Source organism: Python bivittatus, unplaced genomic scaffold (genome assembly GCF_059951505.1).
Source record: "Python bivittatus isolate LINGU-HERP-01145 unplaced genomic scaffold, Pbiv_v1 ctg000220_np1212, whole genome shotgun sequence".
NCBI lineage: Eukaryota > Metazoa > Chordata > Lepidosauria > Squamata > Pythonidae > Python > Python bivittatus.
Window position 1 is genome coordinate 24,811,332 of NW_028277048.1, and position 26,157 is coordinate 24,837,488.

The 26,157-nt window shown below is 42.6% G+C and overlaps 1 protein-coding gene and 1 long non-coding RNA gene across 3 annotated transcripts in view; one reads left to right on the forward strand and one right to left on the reverse strand.

Annotated features, from left to right (window-relative positions):
* The window catches only part of LOC148216304 (uncharacterized), an 83,512-nt gene extending 69,893 nt beyond the window's left edge, over positions 1 to 13,619 (reverse strand). The window contains exon 1 of the long non-coding RNA XR_015795704.1: positions 13,390 to 13,619. This is a non-coding gene — a long non-coding RNA (uncharacterized LOC148216304). The remainder of the gene's footprint in view (positions 1 to 13,389) is intronic.
* Positions 1 to 26,157, forward strand: part of ASIC1 (acid sensing ion channel subunit 1) — a 176,493-nt gene that overhangs the window by 106,002 nt on the left and 44,334 nt on the right. Inside the window, exon 1 of one of the 2 annotated variants that reach the window (XM_007432606.3) lies at positions 5,898 to 10,660. The exons of the other annotated variant lie outside the window; for it this stretch is intronic. Coding sequence (XP_007432668.1) covers positions 10,004 to 10,660 — 657 coding nt within the window. The 5' untranslated portion in view covers positions 5,898 to 10,003. Of the gene's footprint in view, positions 1 to 5,897; positions 10,661 to 26,157 lie in introns of those variants that run through there. 2 annotated transcript variants of the gene reach the window in all.

Sequence of the window (26,157 nt, forward strand, 5' to 3'; positions counted from 1 at the left end):
CGCACTAAACTGTGGTTTGCCTAACCATGGCTTGTAGGTTAAGCCACAACTGGCTGGGATCATACAGCATGCTAAAGCTATAAGTCGTAGCATGCAAACCAAAATGTTTGTAAGCTGCTTGTTAGCCTCTGGGACTGAGGCTTCATCCACACAGCTGCACTGTTATGTTCCCATCCTGGAGCCAGCAGGAAATCACACTGCCCTGAACCTTTTTGCTCATGCTAACCCATGCTGTACTTCTAGAACAGATTTGGGTTGCCCTGCTATCCAGACAGCTTTAACTTACATTCCCTTAGCTAAAATTTCAGGCCCATCCAACATCATCCACCACATGAAAAGCCTCCTCTAATGAGCAGGCACAATAATGGAATGAACTGCATTTTTCCCTTCCCTTCCCTTAAACATCTTTTTTGCTCCTCAGAACTATGAATCAAGCAATTGACTGTTTGACCACTAGATGGCAGCAAAGAATTAAAGGTGCTTGTAACTATTGGCTGCCATCTCAGGATCCTTCAGATTTGTGCAATCTCGGGGTAACTGCTGAAGAGTCGAAGGAGAGGAAAGGAAGAGCCAGTGGAAGTGGAGAAGCAGTGCTCATGCACGGCAGACTAAAAACATGCATGAGATAAGTGTTTTCAGTTTTCCAATTAAGCCAGAGAGGCTGGTCAATTTCAGGACTTCATCCTCTCCAGGTCAGGGTTTCTCAACCTTGGCAACTTTAAGATGGGTGAATTTCAACTCCCAGAATTCCCCAGCCAGCATCTGGGGAATGGAAAAAGGAGGAAAAAGGGGAAAAAAAGAGGGGGGCTGTGGAAGGAGGAAAAAGGAGAAAAAGGGGGGGGCACTCTGGAAACTGGGATTCCAGTCTCCCTCACAGTATCACAAAAGATAATATTGAGAGGAATGAGAGAACAAGTGAGAGACCAGATGGAAGGGGTGGTCCCGCAGGAAACTAGCCGAACCAATTGCAGCATGTTATTTTAGACCTATGTGCCTCAATGCACCTGTACATCTGGAGGCAGGATAAGGAAGGAAACATGATTTCCAGAGCAGAGCACTCAAGCTATCCTTGAGCTGCATGTGGATGATGAGTTACAGGAGGTGGCATGCGAGACATGTCCTCTGGAACCAGCTGGTGGCTCATCCTCCTGCCAGGGCAAGGAGGCTGCATAGATTTGCTCTAATTCATGAGTCAAGAAAAGACACTTTGAAGATGCTGGGAGTTGTAGCTGTAAGTTGTTCAGCCAAGTCCTAGAGGATCCCATGAATAAAAACATCTATAATCCTGGTGGCAGAAATTGTGTTTTGCAAGAGAAGTGTAACCAGCTCTGCTGTTTGAGAAAGCAAAACCCAAACCCAGCCAATGGAAGCGGAGAAATAGGAAGAGGAAACAAGGTGCTGGGCGATTCCCTGGGTGTTCCAAGTCCTGCTCCTTTCCCCCAGGTCGGCCTATTGCCTTCAGCTATGCTAAAATACCCCTTCATGGATCACTGCCTTGTCGTGGCGAAGGGGCTTGCGTAACTCAGTGAAGCCATGAGCTATACCGTGCTGGGCCACCCAAGATGGACAGGTCATGACAGAGAGTTCTGACAAAATGTGGTCCACTGGAGAAGGAAATGGCAACCCACTCCAGTATCCTTGCCAAGAAAACCCCATGGACAATGTTAAAAGGCTAAAAGATGTGACGCCGGAAGATGAGCTCCTCAGGTCGGAAGGTGTCCAATATGCTACTGGGGAAGAGTGGAGGGCAATTCCAAGTAGCTCCAGAAAGAGTGAAGCGGCTGGGCCAAAGCCAAAAGGATGTTCAGCTGTGGATGTATCTGGAAGCGAAAAGAAGGTCCGATGCTGTAAAGAACAATATTGTATAGGTACCTGGAATGTAAGATCTATGAACCAAGGCAAGCTGGATGTGGTCAAACATGAGATGACAAGACTGAACATTGACATCTTGGGAATCAGTGAACTGAAATGGACGGGAATGGGTGAATTTAATTCGGGTGACCATTATATCTACTACTGTGGGCAAGAAACCCTTAGAAGAAATGGAGTTGCACTCATAGTCAATAAGAGAGTCGGAAAGGCAGTAATGGGGTACAACCTCAAAAACGACAGAATGATCTCAGTGCGTATCCAAGGCAAACCATTCAATATCACAGTCATCCAAGTCTATGCCCCAACCACTGATGCTGAAGAAGTTGAGGTTGACCGCTTCTATGAAGACCTACAACATCTTCTAGAACTAGCACCAAAAAGATATCCTTTTCATCATAGGGGATTGGAATGCTAAAGTAGGAAGTCAAGGAGTAATCGGAATAACAGGCAAGTTTGGCCTTGGAGTACAAAATGAAGCAGGGCAAAGGCTAATAGAGTTCTGTCAAGAGAACAAGCTAGTCATAGCAAACACTCTTTTCCAACAACACAAGAGACGACTCTACACATGGACATCACCAGATGGTCAATACCGAAACCAGATTGATTATATACTTTGCAGCCAAAGATGGAGAAGCTCTATACAGACAGCAAAAACAAGACCAGGAGCTGACTGTGGCTCAGATCATGAGCTTCTTACTGCAAAATTTAGGCTTAAATTGAAGAATGTAGGGAAAACCACTAGACCACTCAGGTATGACTTAGATCATATTCCTTGTGAGTACACAGTGAAGGTGATGAATAGATTTAGAGGATTAGATTTGGTAGACAGAGTGCCTGAAGAACTATGGACGGAGGTCCGTAACATTGTACAGGAGGCAGCAACTAAAACCATCCCAAAGAAAAAGAAATGCAAGAAAGCAAAATGGCTGTCTGATGAGGCTTTACAAATAGCTGTGGAAAGAAGGAATGCGAAAAGCAAGGGTGAAAGGGAAAGATATAAGCAACTGAATGCAGATTTCCAGAGAATAGCAAGGAGAGATAAGAAGGCCTTCTTAAATGAACAATGCAAAGAAATCGAGGAAAACAATAGAATGGGGAAGACTAGAGATCTCTTCAAGAAAATTGGAGATATGAAAGGAACGTTTAGTGCAAAGATGGGCATGATAAAGGACAAAAAAGGCAGGGACCTAACAGAAGCAGAAGAGATTAAGAAGAGGTGGCAAGAATACACAGAAGAACTATACAAGAAATATCTTAATGTCCCTGATGTCCACGCTGGTGTGATCACTGACCTTGAGCCAGACATCCTAGAGAGTGAAGTCAAGTGGGCCTTAGGAAGCATTGCTAACAACAAAGCTAGTGGAGATGACAGTATTCCAGCTGAGTTATTTAAAATACTAAAAGACGATGGTGTTAAAGTGCTGCACTCAATATGCCAGCAAGTTTGGAAAACGCAACAGTGGCCACGGGATTGGAAAAGGTCAGTTTACGTTCCAATTCCAAAGAAGGGCAATGCCAAAGAATACTCAAACTATCGCACAATTGCACTCATTTCACATGCTAGCAAGGTTATGCTCAAAATCCTACAAGCTAGGCTTCAGCAATACATGAACCGAGAACTACCGGATGTACAAGCTGGGTTTCGAAGAGGCAGAGGAACTAGAGATCAAATCGCCAACATTCGCTGGATCATGGAGAAAGCACGAGAGTTCCAGAAAAATATCTACTTCTGCTTCATTGACTATGCAAAAGCCTTTGATTGTGTGGATCACAACAAACTGTGGCAGATTCTTAAAGAGATGGGAGTACCAGACCACCTTACCTGTCTCCTGAGAAATCTGTATGCGGGCCAAGAAGCAACAGTTAGAACCGGTCACGGAACAACTGATTGGTTCAAAATAGGGAAAGGTGTACGACAAGGCTGTATACTGTCACCCTGCTTATTTAACCTATATGCAGAGTACATCATGAGAAATGCCAGGCTGGAAGAATCACAAGCCGGAATTAAGATTGCAGGGAGAATCATCAACAACCTCAGATATGCAGACGATACCACCCTAATGGCAGAAAGTGAAGAAGAACTAAAGAGCCTCTTGATGAGGGTGAAAGAGGAGAGTGCAAAAGCTGGCTTGAAACTCAACATTAAAAAAACTAAGATCATGGCATCTGGACCCATCAATTCCTGGCAAATAGAAGGGGTAGAAATGGAAGCAGTAACAGACTTCATTTATTTGGGCTCCAAGATCACCGCAGACGGAGACTGCAGCCATGAAATTAAAAGACGCTTGCTCCTTGGGAGGAAAGCCATGGCAAGCCTAGATAGCATATTAAAAAGCAGAGACGTCACCTTGCCAACAAAGATCCGCATAGTCAAAGCTATGGTTTTTCCAGTAGTAATGTATGGCTGTGAGAGCTGGACCATAAAGAAGGCTGAGCGCCGAAGAATTGATGCCTTTGAACTGTGGTGCTGGAGAAGACTCTTGAGAGTCCCCTGGACTGCTAGGAGGTCAAACCAGTCAATCTTAAAGGAAATCAACCCTGATTGCTCATTGGAAGGATCGATAATGAAGCTCAAGCTCAGATACTTTGGTCACCTAATGCGAAGAGAGATCTCTTTGGAGAAGACCCTGATGCTGGGAAAGATTGAAGGCGAAAGGAGAAGAGGACGGCAGAGGATGAGATGGTTAGATAGCATCACTGAAGCAATGGCCATGAAACTGAGCAAACTCAGGGAGGCAGTGAAGGACAGGAAGGCCTGGCGCAATATGGTTCATGGGGTCACGAAGAGTCGGACACGACTTAACGACTAAACAACAACAACAAATGCTAAAATAGGATGCCTTATTGCCAGAGCTGAACAAGATTCTGTCACTGATCTGGCAAACTTCTGTGCACAAAATGTATGGTCCTTTGTTTCAGCAGCAGAACATCTTCTAAGTTATTTATTGGAGTTTTATCCTCCCTGCCCACAAAGGAATGGCACTCAGAGCTTTAAGAGGAGCTGAGGTCTGGTTGACCTTTCAAGGAACCATGCTTTTAAAGAGAACACGGGATCATCCTAAACTCATCCTCAGCTGTTTGGCTTAGGGGGGAGGTTTTGCAGGCAGAGTGCAGAGCTGGCTGGGTTTTTCCTTTGTTAATGCCTGGATTCTGCAGAAGTGACCTTACCAATACTGTTTCAACACCGAGCAGATAGCTCAAATTCTTTGGGCAGTGGTTGGAATTGCAGGCCCTCGTCTTTGAAACCATTCACAGCAACTTGTTTTGAAGGTAATAACTGTTAATCACATTCGCTTCTCTATTCATTCACTGATTTCTGCATATTGAGCTGCAGTTAAAGACAGAAGAACAGGCCAGGCTCCTTCGTCTTCTGTTCAACTGGCCACTCTAGCTGGAGCGCTGATCACCAGCAGACTGCCTCCTTGCCTTTCCTTCGGTTTCTCTCCTCCTCTCTTCCCAAAGCCCAGCATAACCTTCTAGAGCCATAACAATGGATCCATAGGTTCATTCCTTCATCCAACATACAGTATAAGTATCTCTTGTTAGAAAAATATTCAAGTTTCCTTTGCATACATTTCAGATAACTAGGGTACAATCCAGCAAGGCATTTTTAAAAAGATATATTTAAAATCACATACATCAGAAAAAATGCACAGCAAAGATTAAAACATATTAAACACATATAAACCAGTAGCTATAAGCAGTGGTGCTGGATCATCAAGAAATATCAGATACAAAGTCCAATAAAAATATTTTCAGCCCACCCCTTCAACAAGAGTTTTTTTCCCCCCAACTGCACTGCTGTTCTATCCAGCTATGAATCTTTCACTGGCATTCCTGAAGATGAGAGCAGTGCTGTGTTTGCAGTGCTTAAGATCACCCCATTAAGCAACACTCCTTAATCTCTGCTCTGCTGAGCCAAGTACTTTGTGGAAAATATTTGTAGCTACTTTATTACTGGGTTAGACCATTGGTTCACCTAGGACTGTCTTTGCTGCTGCAACAGGCTAGGATCTTCTCAGAGTATTAAGACTTCTTCAAACAGGAGGTCTCAAGATTTGAGCTGGACGCGTCTGTGAAAGGCCTGTATGGTATAATTGAACCCTGAATGAAAAGAAGCACTGTGTGTTTGCAAAGGTGCAGGTAATCGAGCATTTTTGCATGCCCAAGGCTTCTAGTATAATCCTTAACTTCTCTAAGTAAAGGGAAGAATCTTACTCAAAACTCTCCACCAACCAGTGTGATCTAGCAGCACCAGGAAGCATCAATTGTAGAATCCTGGTTTCTTTTTCCTGTGCCTACTAATTTAGCTGATTAGGGAAGCTAAGCAGGATCAGCTGGTATTAGTACTTGGATGGGAGACCACTTAGGAATTTCCAAGTTGTTGGTAAGACTAGAAAGTAAAAAAATTAAAAATTAAAAAAAAATCCAAGAAGAACCCAGTGGTAAATTGCCTTTATAACTGCTAAGAAAACTGTGTGAATGTAATCACCAGGATTAAAGCTTGACTTAAGGGTATCTTTATACCCGATAACCAGCAGGTGGCAAACAAGAGTCTCTAGTGGAAAGGGCCAGGGGGCAGTTCACAAACAGTTAAGCCAACAGGAGACATTCAGATTATGCTGAGCTAGCACTGGCCAAAAGAGAAAGTCAATTTCCCAGCCACTCCTCTCTGGCCCCAAAGGGCGGTCCAGCTTGCATGTTCTCATCTCTCCTTTTAGGTGGATCAGCAGTGACCAAGCTGCTGGAAATTACTCTGTGGCTGCTGCTAATGGTCTCCCAAGTGCAGGGCAAAGAAACCACAAAGTAGAGAGGAAGAGAAAATTGCAAACACAGGAGAGGAACCCCTTCATTAGCAAGGCTGTCTGCTACCTATAGCTTCGTTCTGCCTGGTTGTCCCAAATCCCAAATCTGCAACAGCAGTTTTCTGTGAGAGAACCCTCACCCCAGGTACCCTGTCTTTAAAGGGTTGTTCTATATTTTCAAATATTTCTCCTTATTCTACAGGAGCTCCATTGCCTCTAGGGAATGCTCCCTATTTTTCAGTCCAAAAGATCATTGAACATTAAAAACATTTTTAAAAAATAAGCAGCTGTATTTGGTGCACTGTCCTACTGTTTTCAGAAGGTGCAGCCAACAATTCATCACTTTAGCTCTTCCAAATATATCCTTCTGTTTCTAGGAACAGCTCCCCCAGTCTCTGGTTGTTAAGTTTGCCACATTTTTCTCAAGTCGCTGCTCCTGTGTGCAGGCAGTAATCCACTTTCATGCTTATTGCTGTGTTATGAAAAGCTTCTCTTGCTGATTTCCACAGATCAGATTATTACTACAAGACCAAGAGCGGGATGAGTCATTCTGGTTTTTAGTCTTTTCATTAGCTGAACTCAAGCCTTTGATATTCCATTGAGCAGTTTCTTCTTGTTACTAAGCCAATGAATGATGTCAGCAACTTTCTTTTCCCCCTTAAAAACAGCTCCTATATTCTTAGCCGCTGGAAGATTGTTTTCTGGTCATTGTTAAGTCCATAACTAGCCACTGGCTACCGAAGTTCAAAACACAGAGTCTCAGCTAGGAAATAACCGGTGGTCTTACAAGAGACCCACCGACAACAGAAGCTACTAATTCATCCAAAATTCAAAGAATTCGTTATTTTTGTTAGCCAGTGCTGGCGAGAGCAGAGCACCCATCAGTAGCCAGAGGACATTAGGGTAGGTCCTGGCAGAATATGTCAGAAATGGTCACCCAACACAACATAAGCCCATTGAACAGGAAAGAAAGATTGTAGCTCCTAGCTCCGCCCCAGCCACGCTCATAAAAGTCATGTGTTTTGACCTTTCCTATGTATATCTGTGGTTTTTTCACACAAGTCAAAAGCATGTGTATGTATCCAGGTTCTTAGTGGAGTTTTAGTTCTCATCATGGAGTATCTTCCTGTGTACATCTATACCTATTTAAGGGCTCTTTCAGGCTAAAGGTGCTGGAAGAGGCAGCCAGTGAATGCAGTCCTGTTCCCTGCTCTCCTGTTCGGTGAATGGACATGGGGAGTCACTGAATCTCCTCTATGTCCCAGACTTGTTGGGGCACTCACTTCTACGTCTGCAGCAAACAGGACTGCCACACAAAGCAAGAAGGATGGTCACTCTCGCCCAAAACCTTTGTTGGCCTACTCTCAGTGCAGAGCCTGGCGTATAATGGGATTTGTTGGCTTTAACGTAGTGTGGTATGTAAGCAAGCTCAGCGAAGGAATCCCTGTTTGTTTCAGGGCAGCAAACCACCATTCAAGGCTTGTTGCTGGTATAGTAGAACTTCGGTTTAGCCTGATATGCAGATAGCATATATGTCTGGTTGGTTTGTAGTTTCCTGGCTTATTCTAGGTTTATTGTGTGTCCCCGATATGATGAGTGGGAGCACGGGTGTCCATGGTGGAGTCAAGAATTGCAAAATGGCGGGCTCAGCACAAGGGGCAGGGCTTCAGCTGAGATCTTGCAGATTTTGGCACGCATCTCTGAAGATGCCACTGAGTGGGAATAAACTTGAATTCAGTCCACATGCCATGGTAAATAAACTGCTTATCCTTTCTTCACAAAGTAGTAGAGTTGCAGCAGCCAACATTAGTGCATTCACAAGCACAGACTTTGGATGTTTCATCATGGAGTATATAAATGAACATATAATGCAGGTGTCCCCAGCATGTTGTTGTTGTTGTTGTTCAGTCGTTAAGTCGTGTCCGACTCTTCGTGACCCCATGAACCATATTGCGCCAGGCCTTCCTGTCCTTCACTGCCTCCCTGAGTTTGCTCAGTTTCATGCTCATTGCTTCATTGATGCTGTCTAACCATCTCATCCTCTGCCGTCCTCTTCTCCTTTTGCCTTCAATCTTTCCCAGCATCAGGGTCTTTTCCAAAGAGTCCTCTCTTCACATTAGGTGACCAAAGTATCTGAGCTTGAGCTTCATTATCAATCCTTCCAATGAGCAATCAGGGTTGATTTCCTTTAGGATTGGTCCCCAGCATGGAGCCCTCCAAATGTGAGGAGACTACAGTTCCCAGAATGCCCAGTCAGCAAGGCCAGTTGTGAGAGTTGCTGTGCTGTGCTGATAGTTCTGGAACGTGTCCTGCTGGGGAATTCTGGCATCACCACTTTTGCTTTGAATTATGAACATAATAAAATTCCTAAGATCACCGTTCAAGCCTACTTTGTATTTGTGAATTGCTGTCTGAAGAGATTCAACCACTTCTGAGCTTCACTACATCTTTGTCCAGAAAACAGCCATTTAGAATTTCAAGGATCAAAACACAGACTTTGAAGATCCTGGTGATAATACATGGTTTAAACCTGAAGAGCAGTTTTATTTAGAGGTTCCTGTATCCTTTCAGTCCAGCTACACTCGAGCAGCTGCAAGTGGCTGGAATTTGCAGCAACATGCTGGGTTCAGGAAATAGTTCAGCAGGGGGCTGGCTTCAGCAGGCACTGGATTGTGGGGGAGGAGGAGGTGATGAGAAGGAGAGATGCTTGTCCTTCCCTCAGCATCTCCCCTCCCAGCCCAACACAGAAACCAAGGAAGCCGATGAATTATTAAGCAGGCCCTATCTGAGGCGCCTGGGTCAGACTTCTGTGCTGCTGTGCACTAATACCTATGCCTGTCTTCTAGCATTGACTGGGAACAGCTACTCAGCCCAGCACAGCCACATCCTCCCAACTTTGGAGCAGGTCAGAGAACTGAAGCTTTGGGAGATCTTTGCTTCCAAGGAGGGGTTTGGGAAGAGTTTGAGAGTCCTAAGAGCTACCTTGGAGCAGATGGGCATCAGTTCCTCCTGTCACTTTTTCCAGCTGCCCATCTACCAAATTCTCTCTCTTCTGGATCCATCTTATTTCCTTGGTTGGACACCTCAGTTCCAGCCTCATTTCTCCTTTTTTATTCCTTTCTCCTGCTCCTTCTCTCCCCGTTCCCCCTTTCCAGTCCCAGCCCTTTTCTCCCCCTCCTTCTGGCAGACTCACTTCAGCTATTTTCTGTCCCTTTCCATTTCCCTAATAATTCACCTCTGACCTCCAGCACTAAGAAATCCTGGTGGAACCCTGCGAACAGCCAGCCAGGGAGGGGGCTACTTGAAGAAGCCCTGCAAAGGACAGAATGCCCATCCAGATATTCTGCACCATCTCCTTCTCCTCAAGCAAAGAGAAACACACTATCAAGAGTCCTCCTGAAAGTAATCATGATAAATCTCTCTATGACCAGCACAATCCAGAAGACTCAGAGAAGGACTATAAAGAGGAAGAAGAACTAGAGGAGAAAGATGAAGGAACAGCCCCAAATCTGGTTGCCTTTGCCAACAGCTGCACCTTGCATGGGGCCAACCATATCTTCATAGGGAATGGATTTGGGGTGCGCCAGATCCTGTGGGCAGGTGTGTTTCTGATCTCACTGTCCATTTTCTTATCCCAGGTAGCTGGGCGGATTTTCTACTACCTGGAGTATCATCATATCACACAGCTGGATGAGCAGGAGAGTCTACAGATGACTTTCCCTGCTGTCACTTTCTGCAATATCAATCGTATCCGAGTGTCTCAGCTCACCTACAATTACTTGTCTTATATTTCACCGCTTTTGGGCTATGATGTGGGTACCTATCTGGAAGCAGGCTTTCCACTGGCTACACCTAACCTTGAAGTGCCTGAGGAGCCCCTCAATCTGCTTAACTTTTATGACCGCAGCAGCCATCAGCTTGAGGACATGATGCTGACCTGCAGATATCGTGGGGAAATTTGCAGGCCTGAAGATTTTACTACGGTGAGTGATGATTGCCTAGCTTCTAGTATCAGTGATAGAAATCTCACTTTTGCTGAGAGCTGACTTGCTGGCTAGTTGGTAGAATATTCCCTTTCTCAGGATTAACTTTAAAAGTTACAAAAAATGGCCAAGCTTTTGACCTTCTCATAACTTTTCTACAAGCTGGATGTCAAGTAAAACTATATGGGAGGGACAGGACAGAAAACTGGTCATTATGGAAAAGTACCCTTGCCAAATACAGATTGTATTAACGTTAAGACTTATTTTGCTGTGGTTCTTGCAGAGAGATGGGGTTGGGAAATATATTGCATTCAAAACATCTCCATCAGGGACGGAAATATCTTGCATTCAAATATCTGGCTGCAATCCCATTCATTTCTGCTCAAATCTAAGATGAACTAGATTAAATTAAACAGTACATATGTATACAATGGCACCATACTGCTCACAGTTTCTGGTTAGCAACAGGAGCTTGAGCAATTAAATGAGTAGGCAGTATTGAGGCCTCCAAGTTTTGGATCTAAACTTCCATCCGCCCCAACCAACATGGTCAGTAATAGAGAGTTATGGGAGTTATAATCCAAAACATTTAGAGGACACCAAGTCATCTACCCTGGATTAGGACATACATTTAAAGGGTTTGGAATCCAGACCTAACCTCAGTTTTGCATTGGAGGGTGGGAAAAACAGTTGTAAATAATGGATTAGGATTAACTGTATCTCAGTTGCATCTGAGTGTCTCAACTCACGTAGGATGACTATTTTACCACATTGGGGCTATGATTAGTATTACAATAATGGATAAATAGTGGGGGGCTGCCTTTTCATGATATCTGCAAAATCTGCTGAGTGGATTGTTTTCTTCTGCTTAAAATTAAAGTATTGTTTGGTAGAGATGTTAGCATCAGATATCAGTACTAAAAATCTTTCTTTCCTGATTTTTAAAATTCTTTCTTTTTACTTGTGTGCAGGGAATGTCCATCTCTTAACCCCCACCTAATCTATTAATTTATGTCTCAATATTTACCTTGTAGTTATAGGTAATTCTAAAGGCCCACCTCTACCTAGTTCTCCACAGGCTGCCCTGATCTGATCCTGAAAATATCAGCCAGCATATTTGATCAATGTATTTGTTGCCCATAATAGTTAAAAAAGCACATTTCCTGGTTCTGTCCACTTATCAAAAGTGACTCAGCCCTTTAGATATGTTTGTGTGAAATACTTGTGCACCTCTCCAGATTCCAATTTAAGCAATATGCTGGAGAGGATTTTCCCAACAATAAATTATTTGTGTTGAATTGTTCAGAGATGCAACTGTCTTGATTGAAAAGCACCGTACCATCATCTGTGCTGGAGAAAATGTAATATGTATGATAATCAGTTAAAAGGAAAAGAGTTAATAGACTAAAAAAATAAATATTGTAATCTGGCTGACAGGTCAAGTTGTTTCTCTTGAGGGTTGCAAAGGAGTGTTTTGTGTTAAAAGCAGAAGGAGAAAGTAGCAGCACGATCTATGAATTTTACAGCATTTCTGCATGGTGCACAGCTTTTAATGCACAGGAGCCCTGCTCAAAGGAAGAGCTGGCAACCCTACCTCTAGGCCACATTAGGGACATGTGAAGAATGGCTGATCCCAGTCCTTGAGAGATGGCCCATTTTTCCTACCATGCCATGCTGGACTCCTGCTTTGGATCTTGCATGAGTGTGACCTATCTCTTGGTGTTCATTAAAGCAGCCCAACTTCTTTCAGGCTTCTGGAGAAGCCTAAAGAAAATGTGCTGCTGCCTTATAGAATCCACTCATTTGTGTAACTCTGAACCCTGAAAAGAGTTGGACTGTTCTAACAAATAGTAGGGATGTGCTGTGTGTGCACTTGGGCAAGGGGTAAAGTGCACACTTCTCAATCACTTTTGAAGCATGCACAGGGCCCTCTTGAATGGAAATGATTCATGGATTTGTGTTTTATGATCGCCTACCAGCCGAAGCAACCTGAGTAGCATTGAGATTAAGGGCAATAATTGGTGGGAGGATAAGCCTCTATTTCTGATGACAAATGGTTTGGTGAAGACTTTGGCTTCACCTTAGTGAGCACCAATGGCATTTACCTGAAATGCACATAGCCATTTCTCAATATTAAAACTCACATGCATACCCTGCACCTGCTATTTATTTCACAAGTGTAGAGTTGCAATTAAGCTTGCTATTTACTTTGACCCTGAGCCATTGGCTCTGAGAAATTGATCAAGCTTAATCAATTGATCTCTGATCTCACTGGCAGAAAACCTCACCCACTTGACTGAACAGTCAGAAGTTTAATGCAGTTTCTTCCATGACAAAGAAACACAGGCCATTAAGTCATTATAATTTTTCTTTTTAAAAAACAGTGTAAATTGCAAACTATCATGGAATCCAGCACCTTTCTAATCTCAGATTCCAGTTCTGAATAGTTGAATGCACAGATACTGGTGCTAACTACTCAACAGCACAAAAAGTCCTCTCTCTGCATGCACAGAAATATTCTTGTTTATGGTAGTTCTTGACACTTTTCAGGAGTATGTGTTTGAAAATAAGTCCTTTGGCAAAGCAAAGGGGAGAATGAAATATTCTAGCTGCAATAGGTAACCTGATGTCCTCCAGCTGTATTTAGACAAAGATCCTATCAGCTCCAGCCAAGATGGCTCTCCGTCTGAGACAGTAAGAACTGTATCCAAAGAATCTGAGAGACTTACTTTTTATCCCATGTCATTCCAAGGTATTTCTTGACAGTTCTTTGCTCCTGGCACAGTCTAACAGCTATTCAATTCACAGTCATCTGAAAGCAGCAAATGACCACAAGGAAGAGAGAAGAATAAATACAGAGAAGTGCTATCTGTTATCATAGAAAGAAAAGAAGGGGTGGGAAATTCATGTTAGGAAGTCCTAACAGGCTTACTTGTTCTAAACAAGACTTTGAATTTGAGAGGCAATTAGGGCCCCTTTGTGAATCACGTGCCCTTGCAGAGGTAAAGTAGACATTTGAGCTTGTTGATCAATATCACACAAGTCCTCTTTTCCTGAGCAAGGACATCAAAGCTGACTTCTCTAATTCATCCGTTAGGAAACAAGAGAAGGTTCCAGGCTGAAGCACTGTTTCTGCTCTGCTCCTTATCACCTCTACATTATGACATTTCCCTGCAATGGGCTTTCATCAGCCTGGTAACTTCTAAGGAGATGTGCCAGATTTTGGCTCTCCTACTCCCACCAGCTATGGGATTACAAGGGGGATTAATTCTTTGGACAAGTTATTATAGTTTCAGGCCAAAGCTAGTAAGAGTCTAATAGAGCAGGCCTGAGCAAATACAATTCCCAAATACTTTGGGGGGATCCTTAGGGCTTGCTGAAATCATGTTGTTAAAATGCTGAAACTAATTCAGCATTTCTTGCTGGTTTATGGCAGAAAACAAAAGAAAACAAAATGGATATGTAAAATAGGATTGTGTTGTGCTTGGCACTGAAAAGGGAAAAGAGGCTTTGGGATGCCCAAGGACATACACTTTAACTGCTCCCTAAACCAAATGTGTATTTTCTCAGAATTGCACTGCAGCTGCTGGGGCAGCCACGTTATCCTGGAGAAAGGTGCAGCTGCTTTAAGGGACTGTTGACAGGTGTGAGGTGAGAGCCTCCACTCACTTTTTCTCTTTCAGTCCAAAACACTGCACATCCTTCATGAGAAAGCTGGAGAAGCTCAGAAAAAAAATTATCCCCAACTGCAACCCTACCATCAAAATCTGGAAATTCCACACCCACCCAGAAATTGCCATAATTTTATTGCCTACTCACTCCAGTCTTCAACAACAAAATAATTTTACAAAGTGCAACCTGTAGCCACTAAAAGGTTGTTCAACTTCGCTATAGCATCATACCAGGACTGAGAAGGTTCAAGTTTCCCACACTTAGCCCTGAGACCTGTAACAGGTAGGCTCCATCCATCCACGCACTCACTAGCTGGGTTCTTTGTTCTCTTGCCATCATTCTTCTTGTCATCGAGGTAGAATTTTGCAGTTTTTAATTATAAATTCTTGTTGTATCAGAGAAGGAGACAATCAAACAATGAGCAGGATCTTAAATGTTGTTTGAGATCATGTTTAAATAGCTGTTCAAGATCATGTTTTTTTCTGATTCCAGTAACCATAATTTACTGGCTCAAATGCAGTTTGTCCAGGTTATGGCTAATCAAAGGGATGTCTACCAGCTCCAAGAATCAGTTCAGACTTACTGGCTCAAAGAACAGCACAATTTGACTAATTTGACAAGTTCCCTGATTTGACTTGGAGCATGAATTCAAAGCCGGAAAAGGAAATTTAAATTTCTGTGCCACCCATTGTCTATATTGGAGTTTTTAAAATAGCTATATTTTTCCTCTGTAGGCAACATCGGATTCTGTTGTGCTGATATGCAGCGTCTCTGTGTCCCTCTGAATTGCAGAATCATTAGCAAAACTTTAGGAAGGTTCAGATTTGGGCCATTTGGGAGAAGCCCATCTACATTTTTCCAAAATTTGATTTGGAATCCATCCAAATCCAGCATGTACCTATATTAATCAATTCAGGAGCTGTTGAATTTCAATGAACAAGGAAGGATATGCAGAGTGCAAAGACACAGATTTATATAATGGTTTAATAGCTATGATATGTATGTCCAAAATGGACCACACTCTTTCTGTGTAACTTATCTCACAGAACAGTTGTGAGGATAAAAGGGCACAAGGAGGGGGAATGAAAACCATGAGTACCCAACCATTCTGATTCTCAAGGCTGGGCTTGCATGCATGCATAGCTTGCTGATCCATGGAGGAACACCTCATTCCCCTCCCTCCCAGCTCTCGTACTCCAGATAGCTGCTGCTTTATTGCCAGCTGTTTCCAAGAGCTCAACTGCAGGCTCATCAACTGGGTGGTAGGAAATGTGAGTGGGTCTCATGGAGATTCAGAAAACAACAGACAAAGTAGACAAGGGCCATTTATGGCTCGTAGGCTCCAAGCTGTCCACCTGTGAGGTACAGTATTCAGAGTTCCTTAGAGAAAAGGAAAGGTATGATGTAATAAAATAAAATACATGTGTACATGATTCTTACAGAAGACGAGTAGTAGCTTGCTCTGTAGGGAAGGCTACCTTTAAATCATACATTATAAAAACAATGTTTTGTTGTTGAACACAGATGCCCAAACTCTAGGTTTTTATGAAGTTGTTAAGATCCATAAAGGGATTTTGTCTCCTCCAGCAGCAATTTCCCATCAGAACCATTGTTCAAGTATGTTGGGGAGGGAGTTATCTGAAGCCATTCATTCCTTCAGTTATTCCCTTTGAGGGACTCCATAGATTGCTCATGTACATCACATTGAAGAAGAATGAATTTTTGTTATACTAGCAACTTCTTTATTGTCATCAGTCCCGTATTAGATATCATTGAAAACCCTTCAAGTATAAAGGAAAGGTACCAGGAAAACTCCAGTCCATTTATTTACTATAGCTCTGTCAAAAATCACTCTTCTTAAGAATTGTTTGGAGGCTCTTGAATATTTTTGTGGTTCAATCAATCTGAATGCCTTCAGCAGATGCCTTGCTGATCCATATTGTCACCCTTTTTTGTGGGTTTAAATATAAAATCCAAACATGTTTGCTAAGAAGCTTCTTAAGTTTTTTCAAGGACAAAATTATCTCAGATCCCTAAAACCTTGAATACAATTCTGATGCCATGGACTGGAGTGTAGGCCTTCAATTGATATCCTATGAACCTATGCTTTGTATTTCATAGAATTGTAAAGTTGGGAGTGTCTGAAGTGGTCATCAAGTCCAGCCCCCTGCACACTGCAGGATTCACTACACCATCCCCAATAGATAAGTATCCAGCCTCTGTTTGGAAACCTCCAGTGAAGGCAAAGAAACCACTCTATACAGTAACCTATTCCATTGATTGACAACTCTTACTGTCAAGAAGTTCTTCTTAATGTCTAACCTGTATCTATATCCTTGAAGTTTCATCCCATTAATTCTAGCCTTATCCTTTGGAGCAAATGAGAATAACTCCAAACCCTCTACAATGTGACAACCCTTCAGATGTTTGAGGACCACTATCATATCCCCTTTCAGCCTTCTCTTCTACAAATTAAACATACCTAGGTCTTTTAACTGTTCCCCATAGAACTTGGTTTCCAGTCCTCTCATCATCTTGGTAGCCCTTCTCTGGACTTGCTCCAGTTTATCGATTTCTTTGTCCTGGGGTCAGTCTAGCTGGGACAAGGTTTCTTGTCTTTAAATGCAGAACACACAGAAAATAGTGGTGGTGCCAGTAGAGCAAATTCAGGACCCTGAAAATGGAAAGTTCCCACATTTGGTACCATAGAGATCTTTACCACCATTACCACAAAACTCTCCAGGAGATTCCTGTCCTATTTCCTTTCTTTCCTCCTTTTGTTCCCTCCCTAGAAGTACCTCTGGAGAAGCAAAGATGCTAGCCATGTCTGCAGGTTTACTCACGATGCTCTCTGAAGCCTAAGAGAAAGACGGAGACAAAGGTGCCAATGCTGTTGCTTGGGAAAGGGGAGGGAATGGGGAGAGTGCAATGGGGAAGGGAAAAAGTGTCAGCAGGGGGACTAAGGTTTTTCTGTACTGCAACCTTAAGCTGCTTCTGCCTTGTGGAAACCAGTTGGAAATGAAGCCAGCTTGAGAAACTTCTTTCTGGATTTCAACCTCTTCCTCTGCTTTGGCCACAGAGATGACCTGGCATTCTACCAGACCATGTTTTCCACAGCCCCCAATTGGTGGATTCCCCTGCTTTTTTACTCCTCCCACCCATGCTGAGGAAGCAAGCACCAATTGCTTTCCTTTCCATAGGCAGGCCTTTGAGGACATGTGGTTTCCATTAATAGACCTTCTGTATGAGCTCCACCTCTGTTCCCCCACCCCACCCCACCCCCATTTGACCCTCTCCCATCCAATGTATCCACCAGAAGAGGAGGAGGAGGAAGAGGAGATACCACAATTTTACCATTCTTCCTATCATTTAGGCTGTAAGGAGAAACTGGAAGAACTCTGTATCCCTTTCATCTGGTTCAAAAAACAAAGGACCATTGACCCAGTTTAAAAAAGAAGTGCAGCATTTCATTGGTCCAGCAGTCCAGGATAGGACAACTATGGAGGGCAGTGACCAGTAACCACAGTGAGAGGGTGTTCCTGCCCCAGTGCACAGTGGCCAATTGGTGGAGTTTACCTCTGGGGAAAGGAAATGCAGGAGGCCACAAGTTGGAAAACATGACTTTCAGTGTCCAGCAGGAAAAGACAGGGAGAGGTAGCCTTCCTGATGGACTAGAGTAGGTAGAGAGCAAAGCGCTTTCAGAAAATGGTTAGAAGCCCATACTTATGCTGGGGCAACCTGGTTGGGCAGATTCCATTACTATGCATTACATATATATGTGTGTGTGTGTGTGTATTTAAATCTTCTGGTTACAATACACAGCAGGTGGGGGAGAGAAACTGGAGGGTAGATCACTCAGGAATATGTGTGGGGGCTCTCAAGAGAGCCTCATGCTCTGGACCCCTCAGATTTAGCAACATCATGAGATGAGGAACCTGTTTTTAACAACAAAAGGACACATAAGTAATGGAGAATCCTCCCCCCTCCCCCCTGCTTTTACTTCATTATAGACCTTTTCTCTATTTTTTTTCCTACAGAACAAGCATACTTTCAGTAATAGAGCTCAGCTGAGAAGAAAAGTGCCCAGATAGGACAATCAGGGGAAAAGGATTCTGCTCTACTCACCTAAAATCTCTTCTTTTATGAATTTATAAAAATGAATCCTTGCTCTCATCCTATCCTTACATTAGCCTTACATCATAAATCAGGATTGGCAGTACAACACTTGTAGGTACTAAGACAACTGTGGTACTCCTAGAGACCACTTGCAGATCCCAAAATAAATTTTTAATTAATTAAACATTAAAAATGCCCAAATTTAGTGAGATTTCTGTGTTCTCTTGAGCAGTTTTATTTATTTATTTATTTATTCAAATTTGTTATAGCTGCCCAACTCCAACGGACTCTGGGTGACATACAAAACCAAACAATCCATAAAAACAGATAAAACATAAAACCACAAAGACACCCTGGAATAAAATTATCTTAAAAGCAACACAAATCAAACAAAACAGCCCCCCCCCAAAATACAGTAATACATTAACCTGAGGCCTGGGACCAATTCTACAATGTTACGAAAAGCCAGTATGGCAGTATTTTCTCACAAAAGCGTGTAAGATCATGGATATAAAATTGATGAAATCTTGCAGGATTTCATAGTCTTTCCAGATGCTAGGAATTTCTTTTTACTCTTTCAGGTTGCAGAAGCACATAATGGTGCTGGCACCTGGAAAGGCTTATAATACCTGCTGTGTATTGTAACCAGAAGATTGATTGATTGATTGATTGATTGATATAGATAGATAGATAGATAGATAGATAGATAGATAGATAGATAGATAGATAGATAGATAGATAGATATAGCGTAGTAATGGAAGACGTTGTAATGTAAATTAACAATAGTATGCTATCTTAATAAACTTCCAGAATCCCCAGCCTTACAGAAAAAAGGAATCATCCCCAGACCTGTAGATATACAGAACATGTTCATCCACATCAGACTATTAGTAATTCTTATTTCTTTTTTCTAGTAGAGTGTGGTTTTCTGAGGAACAAATACAACAGTATTCTTACATTCCACAGCGTTCTTGATGAGAAGTCAAGTCAATTAAAAGTGCATAAAGTACAAACCAATAAATATGTCAATAGGCTCACAAACTGACCTCTCTCTTTATCACAATTATCACAAAGACCAGCTATCCCACACTGAGGGTAGAGTTTATATCCAAATCATCCTTCCCCTTCTGCATGTGTACAATTTATTTACAGTCGGGGCTCCCCACAGGCCTAGGAGATTGATGTGTAGGGCTCCCCCAACTGTTCTATGCAACTCATATATCTTTGTACTGTAGCAGATAGCAGATGACCACAGATAGTTGTCAACCAATTACATCTGCTGCCTTTTTTTCCCTGCGCAAGTCCTCTGTTACAATCCACAGCATTTGCCTTTTCAGAGGACCTGAACTCCTGGGATGGTAATGGGAAGGGGCTCCAGAACTGCAGTAAACTTCAGTTTCTTAATTGTCTAGTTCAGTGTAAAGAATACAGAATAGCTCCGTATTCTTCAGCTATGTACACGCAGAAGTGATTATACATGCATAATATGATCCTACCAAAGAATCAAAATCAACCTGCGCCCAGCCAGTTAGAACGACACGTTAGTCTGAGCCCTCCCTGAAATGTCAGTCTTAAAGTCACAGTACTTATAACCACCACCATACATTGTTCAGTTAAGGTGCTCCCTTACAATTTTGCTGCCATATGCAAAGTATTTATTTTTTGCTTGCAACGCAATAAAACCATCAATGGCATTATTATAATTTATTTGTTTTGAAAGCTTGTTCAAAGCGAGAGGAGGATCAAATCGTTCATCCTATTCTCCCCAGTTGCTGACCACAAGCAGTTCCTAATAAGCTTAAGCTTACTAAATTTGTGTTCCTCAGAAGGAATACCAATTGGCAAGGCAGTGAACATTCTCAAGCAACTGTGTACGGGAGGGAGTACCGCGTCGAGGCTCTTGGCATAAATGTGATTAAGAAGCTAAAGTGCATTGCCAACGGCTCCCTGAGAGGTGCAGATTTTAGTCATTCCTAGTTTTGTAAAACAAACCAGGTTTTTGCAACTCCTCCTTGTTTGGATGCTTTAGGTATACGGCGGACAGAAATTTCGCTGGTGAATCAAGCTGGAGAGTTTCTCCATAGTTCCAGCTAGAGTTCACAGAACCAAGAGAAGCCTGTTTATGGCTATGATGAAAACTTTAGTTCTGAACTTACCTTCAAGGGAATAAAATGTACATTCTGTAGTGCCTTCCCTCTTTAGATTCTTCTGCATGTTTTCTTGAATTCAGTGGTCAGGCTAGACCTTCAGCAATGGCCTTGGCTTCTCTGAGAAGATTTGGGCAGGAATGATTCAGCTGTTGGTTTCTTCTAAGAGGCTCTTCATAATTTGTGTCAATCCCAATTCTTCCTCAGTTTTGAAAAGGAGAATCTAGCACCCCTTTATAATTTTTCACAAGAGGGCAAGCAGTGGCATTTCTAGAGCTGTGCTGAGTTGTTGAAAAGAGAGGAAAGAGATTTGCGGTTTCTTGAGGAATTTTCCATCTTGCAGGACTACACAAAAACATTGTACAGTTTCTGTCTATTTTACATCTGGACTTTAGGACTCTTTCCCATGGCATGGATATAACATAGTTTCAGAGACTGTACTGTCTAAGGGGAAAACAGTGCTTGCAGGTTTTCAGCTCATTCTTTCTATGCCAGAATATGTGGTGTGTTTGTATTCATCCATTTGATGCTCCATAACAGATTCAAGGTGACACATGAGAATGTAGTTATATTAACTGAACAACTTTATAGTGGAAAGGAACAGCCCATAATTATCATACTGTAGAGTAGAATGTGACCCCCAGAAGGCCAAATTTTGCTCTACCAGAAACAGGGTATTGTCAGTTAAGCCATCCAACACTACACTATTTTTGCTTCTCTAATGTACACTCTTTTCAAGAGTGTTATCAGTGGCTCCTTTTCCAGAAAAAGTGTTTGCAATATCTTTCCATTTTAAGCAATGTTGAAAGTGAGTAGAATTGCCCTCATGAGACTTTACTTTTTCATAGAGTTTCTCTGGTTAACATTCAGACACTATGGCAGAATCCGGAATTATAAAGGGATTGATTTTTGGTCACACCTTGAAGGAGACGAGTGGACAGCAGAACAGGTCAAATGCCTTGTAGCTCCAAGTGAGCCTTCCTGTGTTCACACACTCATCATTGGGCAGGCTCTTGCAGAAGAGAAATGTAGGGAATGAACCTTTGAAGAAATCATGCGGATACTTGCAGATGCTGGGTGGAGATCACCTGGAAACAATTAGATCCCTTTGCAATTTATCTGTATCTGTCATCTACATCTATATACCTATACAGGCCCCAAGCTAACTGAGTCATCAGAGACCATTATCTGATTATCCATAGGAGAAGCAGATCCACAAACCACAAGCTTTTCCTTACTTGATATTCTATGCTTTTCAGTTTGCACCACCAAGCCTGACTCATGTTTACAATTTTCAGTGGGATTCTGACTACAGGCTTCCTCTATGATGTTGTCACAAAGCCTTTTGTTGCTGCTTCCTGCACCTTTACCAGCTGCTTTACTTGTTCCACCTTTGCTCTTAGTACTCCTTGCTACCCCCCAATTGCACTGATCCAGAGTCAGCTTTCCTTTTCCCCTCCAAGCTCTTTATTTATTTCCTTTCTTTCTTTTTTTTTGCCCCAGAAAAACTGATAGGCCTGCTTCATTTTTATTTTCCACAACATAGACAAGGACCACACAATTATTACTGTAGGACTTTGAAATAGCTGGGCTGGTGTCACAAACGCCATTAAGAGACAGAGCCATACATCTTGGTGATATCTTCCTTTGGAGCATGATTGGAAAATACATGAATCAGTATATGTCAGGTCTGTTTCACTTTCACGTGTATTTAGCCATAAATCTGTTCCATCCAGTTTCCATAATACTGTCCTTTTTCTTTCTGAGTTTCTCCTGAATTTTTGTCTCATACTTCTCAGGTTTTGTCTTGATGCCCTCTGGTGGCCAAAATAGGCCATTTTGTGTTTATCGCTGTCCTGAACTCACTTATTTTATAGCATTTGCTCCAGAGATTAGGATGGTGAACTTAGAACATTGTTCAAATATTTAAGAGCTGCTATCATCCACAAAGCAACCTAGTTAAATAATTGGTTGGAAAAAAGCCCATAATTGCTGTTCTCCTGATAGGAGGTGGTGTTAATATTTCAGCAAGTAAAGGCTGTAAAGTATGACCTTACAAATGAGAACTTGCAGCAACTGCCAATTGTCTGGAAGGGCAGAGAGATGGATGGACCTACTGCAAGTATAGTAACTGCAAATAATGTTTTTGCATGCATGCACATATAAACATATTTATATACACATATAAAAGTGCCATATTTATGCAGGCATATTATACCATATGCTTGGTTGGTCAAGTTTGTCTTGTCCATTAACACTCTTTCAGACATGCATGTATACAAATAGAAGGACTGAGCACTAAGAGAGAAACCCAGACTTTTAGCATCCCATCAGAACACAAGGACAACCCTTCCCACTGGCCACATACATATTCTCCACTTCTCTTTTCCTCTCCTTACCTCTCCCTGTTCTAGCAGATTAGGTGGTGGTAGGGAAGATAAGCCAGGCTGGCAGGTGGCCCAAGTCACAGCTTTCAGCAATCACCTCAGGAGTTGGAAATTAACTAAACATGCTCAATGCTAAATCAGTCCACATAACACTTCAGGAAAAGGAAAGTTAATGCATCATACGTGGAATCAATTTCCATTAACACTGTGTTTCTGCAGGGATAAAGTTCCTTGCCCTAACTTGAATTTTCTAACTGTGTTCCTGGCCTTGAGATTCAGCCCTTGCCATCATCAGCCTTGCTGGTGGAATGTGGAAAAGTCTACTTGTAAATTTAGAAGATTCAGAGGGCTTCATGAGCAAGCATCTCCTGAGCACAATAATCTTGTATAAGGAAGCTGCGGTTGGCTTTCATCCCCAAATAAAGCCTGTCACTGATCAGTTCTAGAGAGCTAGCAAATTAGGCGAGTTGGCCTCAAGCCCTAGGAGGTCTCCAGATGCTGCAATGGCTTCCTTGTTCTTTATGTACTTATGCTACTACAGCTTTTTTTAAATGTCTTGAATCCTGACAACTGCCTGGACAAGTTCCTGCAGTTTCCTTGGCAACGTTTTCAGAAATGATTTGCCCTCACCATCTTCCTAGGGCTAAGAGAGAGAGATGGGCCAAAGTCACCCAGCTGGCTTTGTGTCTAAAGCAGGACTAGAACTCATGGTCTCCTGGCTTCTAGCCAGGTGCCTGTAACCATTTCAACAAACTGGCTCTCATCCCAGGTCTAGTAGCTATACGTTGCTCTCTCCTGAAAGTGGCATTCCTCATTAGCACAAGAGAAGCTACCTTGACTCCAGCTCCAGCATTCTTATCTGAGGGAGAGACTGTGAAGATGGGTTTGCCTTGCTGCCTTCCTTCCAGTTCAGAAGATACCAATCCAAAAGCTCAAAAGAAATATAATCTTGCACACATCATCATGGGCAATGGAAATAGTCAAGATCTCTTTCATTGGAGGAGCAAGGCTAACCAGGCAGAGCTGCAAGTGACTGAGGCACACAGTTTACTCTGGTGAAAAATTGGATGCAGAAAGTGGCAGTCAGAATCTGAAATGGCTTAGTAGGAAGACATTCACAAGCCCAAAGGAGACATTTGCAGAAAACCTACTAAACTCCCATTTCACGATCTATCAAGTAAGCAGAGAACTGTTGCTCAAATGCCACTTAAATACTATTGGTACCTGCAACAAAATGTGGCAGTTACTCCCTTTCATAGAATAACTGGTACGGGGTTCCAGCCACCCATTTCCTCCAAGGACTGTGCTTCCATCCTATTCAGTTTCCCTTTCCAAAGACCGCTTGTATTCCAATACTATAGAGTACACTCAATGCTCATTAAGCCAAATTTTTAATGTGGGGGAAAGAGGGTTTTCCTCCCTCCCTCCCTCCCTCTCCTCAAATCTTGGATTCTGATTCCTGTATTTAATTTCTCACTGGCCCCATTTTTGGCTGTAATCTTTTTAAATTTGCTATTAGCAGAAGTGATAATACATAATGTAATACAGTGAATGCATTACACTCTGATATGATATAGGTAAGCCTTAGAGTACAAGTTGAATGTTTGAAAATTGGAGTACAACTGATAGTTTCTAACCACAGTGGAGCCTTCCCACTCTCTCCAGAAAAGAGGAAACGCCCTTCTTCCTCCCCCAGCCGTACCCTAATGAAGTCTTATTGGGACCTCTTCTGATAGACTGCAGGATCTGGCTGATGCTGAGAGCTCATGGCTAAGTTTTCCATTTCTGAGTCAGGCAAAGCGAGGCATTCAGCGGCAGGGAGATGGGCGGGGATAAGTCTATGTATAAATAAAATAAATAAATAAATAAATCCAGCAGTGCTTCAGCATGTAGATGGATACTGCCCTAGACCATGCTATGAGAAACAGATTCTCGCTTAAGTGTGATCCCACGTGATATCAAGCTTAGATCTTCCTTCACTAAGCAAAGCAAAACCAAAAATGGAGTTAAGTAAATCAGTTTTCTGCTAGTGAGCATTGAAACAAATATTCTCTTCACAAAGTTGCCTTTTGGCATACAATTCTGGGTGGAAGGCAGCATAAGGTCTCAGCTCATCGCTCTCTGGTTGCACAGCGGCTGCTGGATGAGCAGTGCATCAAGCTTTTTGGCTGCAATAAGGGCTTATTCACCTTGGCTTCCCCATTCTCATTGTTTTCTCAGGTTTTCCATTCTCCCACAAAATTGCCTGACCAAAAACTCCTCAGAAATGTCTCGGTAGTTCCATGGGGCCTAGAGGTGGGGTGAGTGGTGTTCTTAGTTTCCTGCAGGGTGCAGTAGATCCTGAGTGCATAAACTGATGTGTGTTTATCAATTCACACAACTGTATATCCATTTATTCAGCCAAAACATGGCCATATATATTAACAGTATGCTGAATTAAATAGGTTTTAGTGTTTGTGCAGACATCCCTCCTCCTTCAGTCCAGCTGTGTGGACTGTGTGGTGGAGGGTTGTTTCCTGGGAGGGATGAGTGAAGAATGTTAGGAGTGTGTGCCAAGAGTATATATTCCCAGCAGGGTCACCTAAGGCGTAACGGTCATCTCAGCTGCCCAACTAGAGCAAGCAGGCCCCTCTATTGGGCAGCAGCAATGTAGGAAGATGCCAGAGCCAGATGATCCCTTTAGTGACAGTGGCAAAGACATCAGTTCATACTGCACAGAGAAGGCAATGGTAAACCTTTCCTGTGTTTTTACAAGGAAACCACATGGATAGAAAATATAGCATGATTGATGATACAGTGCTGAATGATGGGCCCCCTCAGATCAGATGGCACTCAACATGCTACTGAGGAAGAGCTGAGGATCTTTTGGAGTACTAATGGCATTTATGACGTGCCTTGATTAAAGCCTTCAGGACATCTAGTTGCTGATGTTGCCATACAGGAAAAGAAAATCTGAAGCTGCAAAGACAGAATTACGGTGGGAACCTGGAACGTAAGAGGCATGAACATGGGAAGGCTCAGCACAGTGAAAGATGAAATGAAACGACTACAAATTTACATCTTAGGCATGAGCAAATTGAGATGGACCAGGATTAGACACTTTCAGTCAGAAGATCACACTGCTTATTACTCAGGACATAATAAAAAAAAGTGTTGCTTTTTTAGTTAGCAATA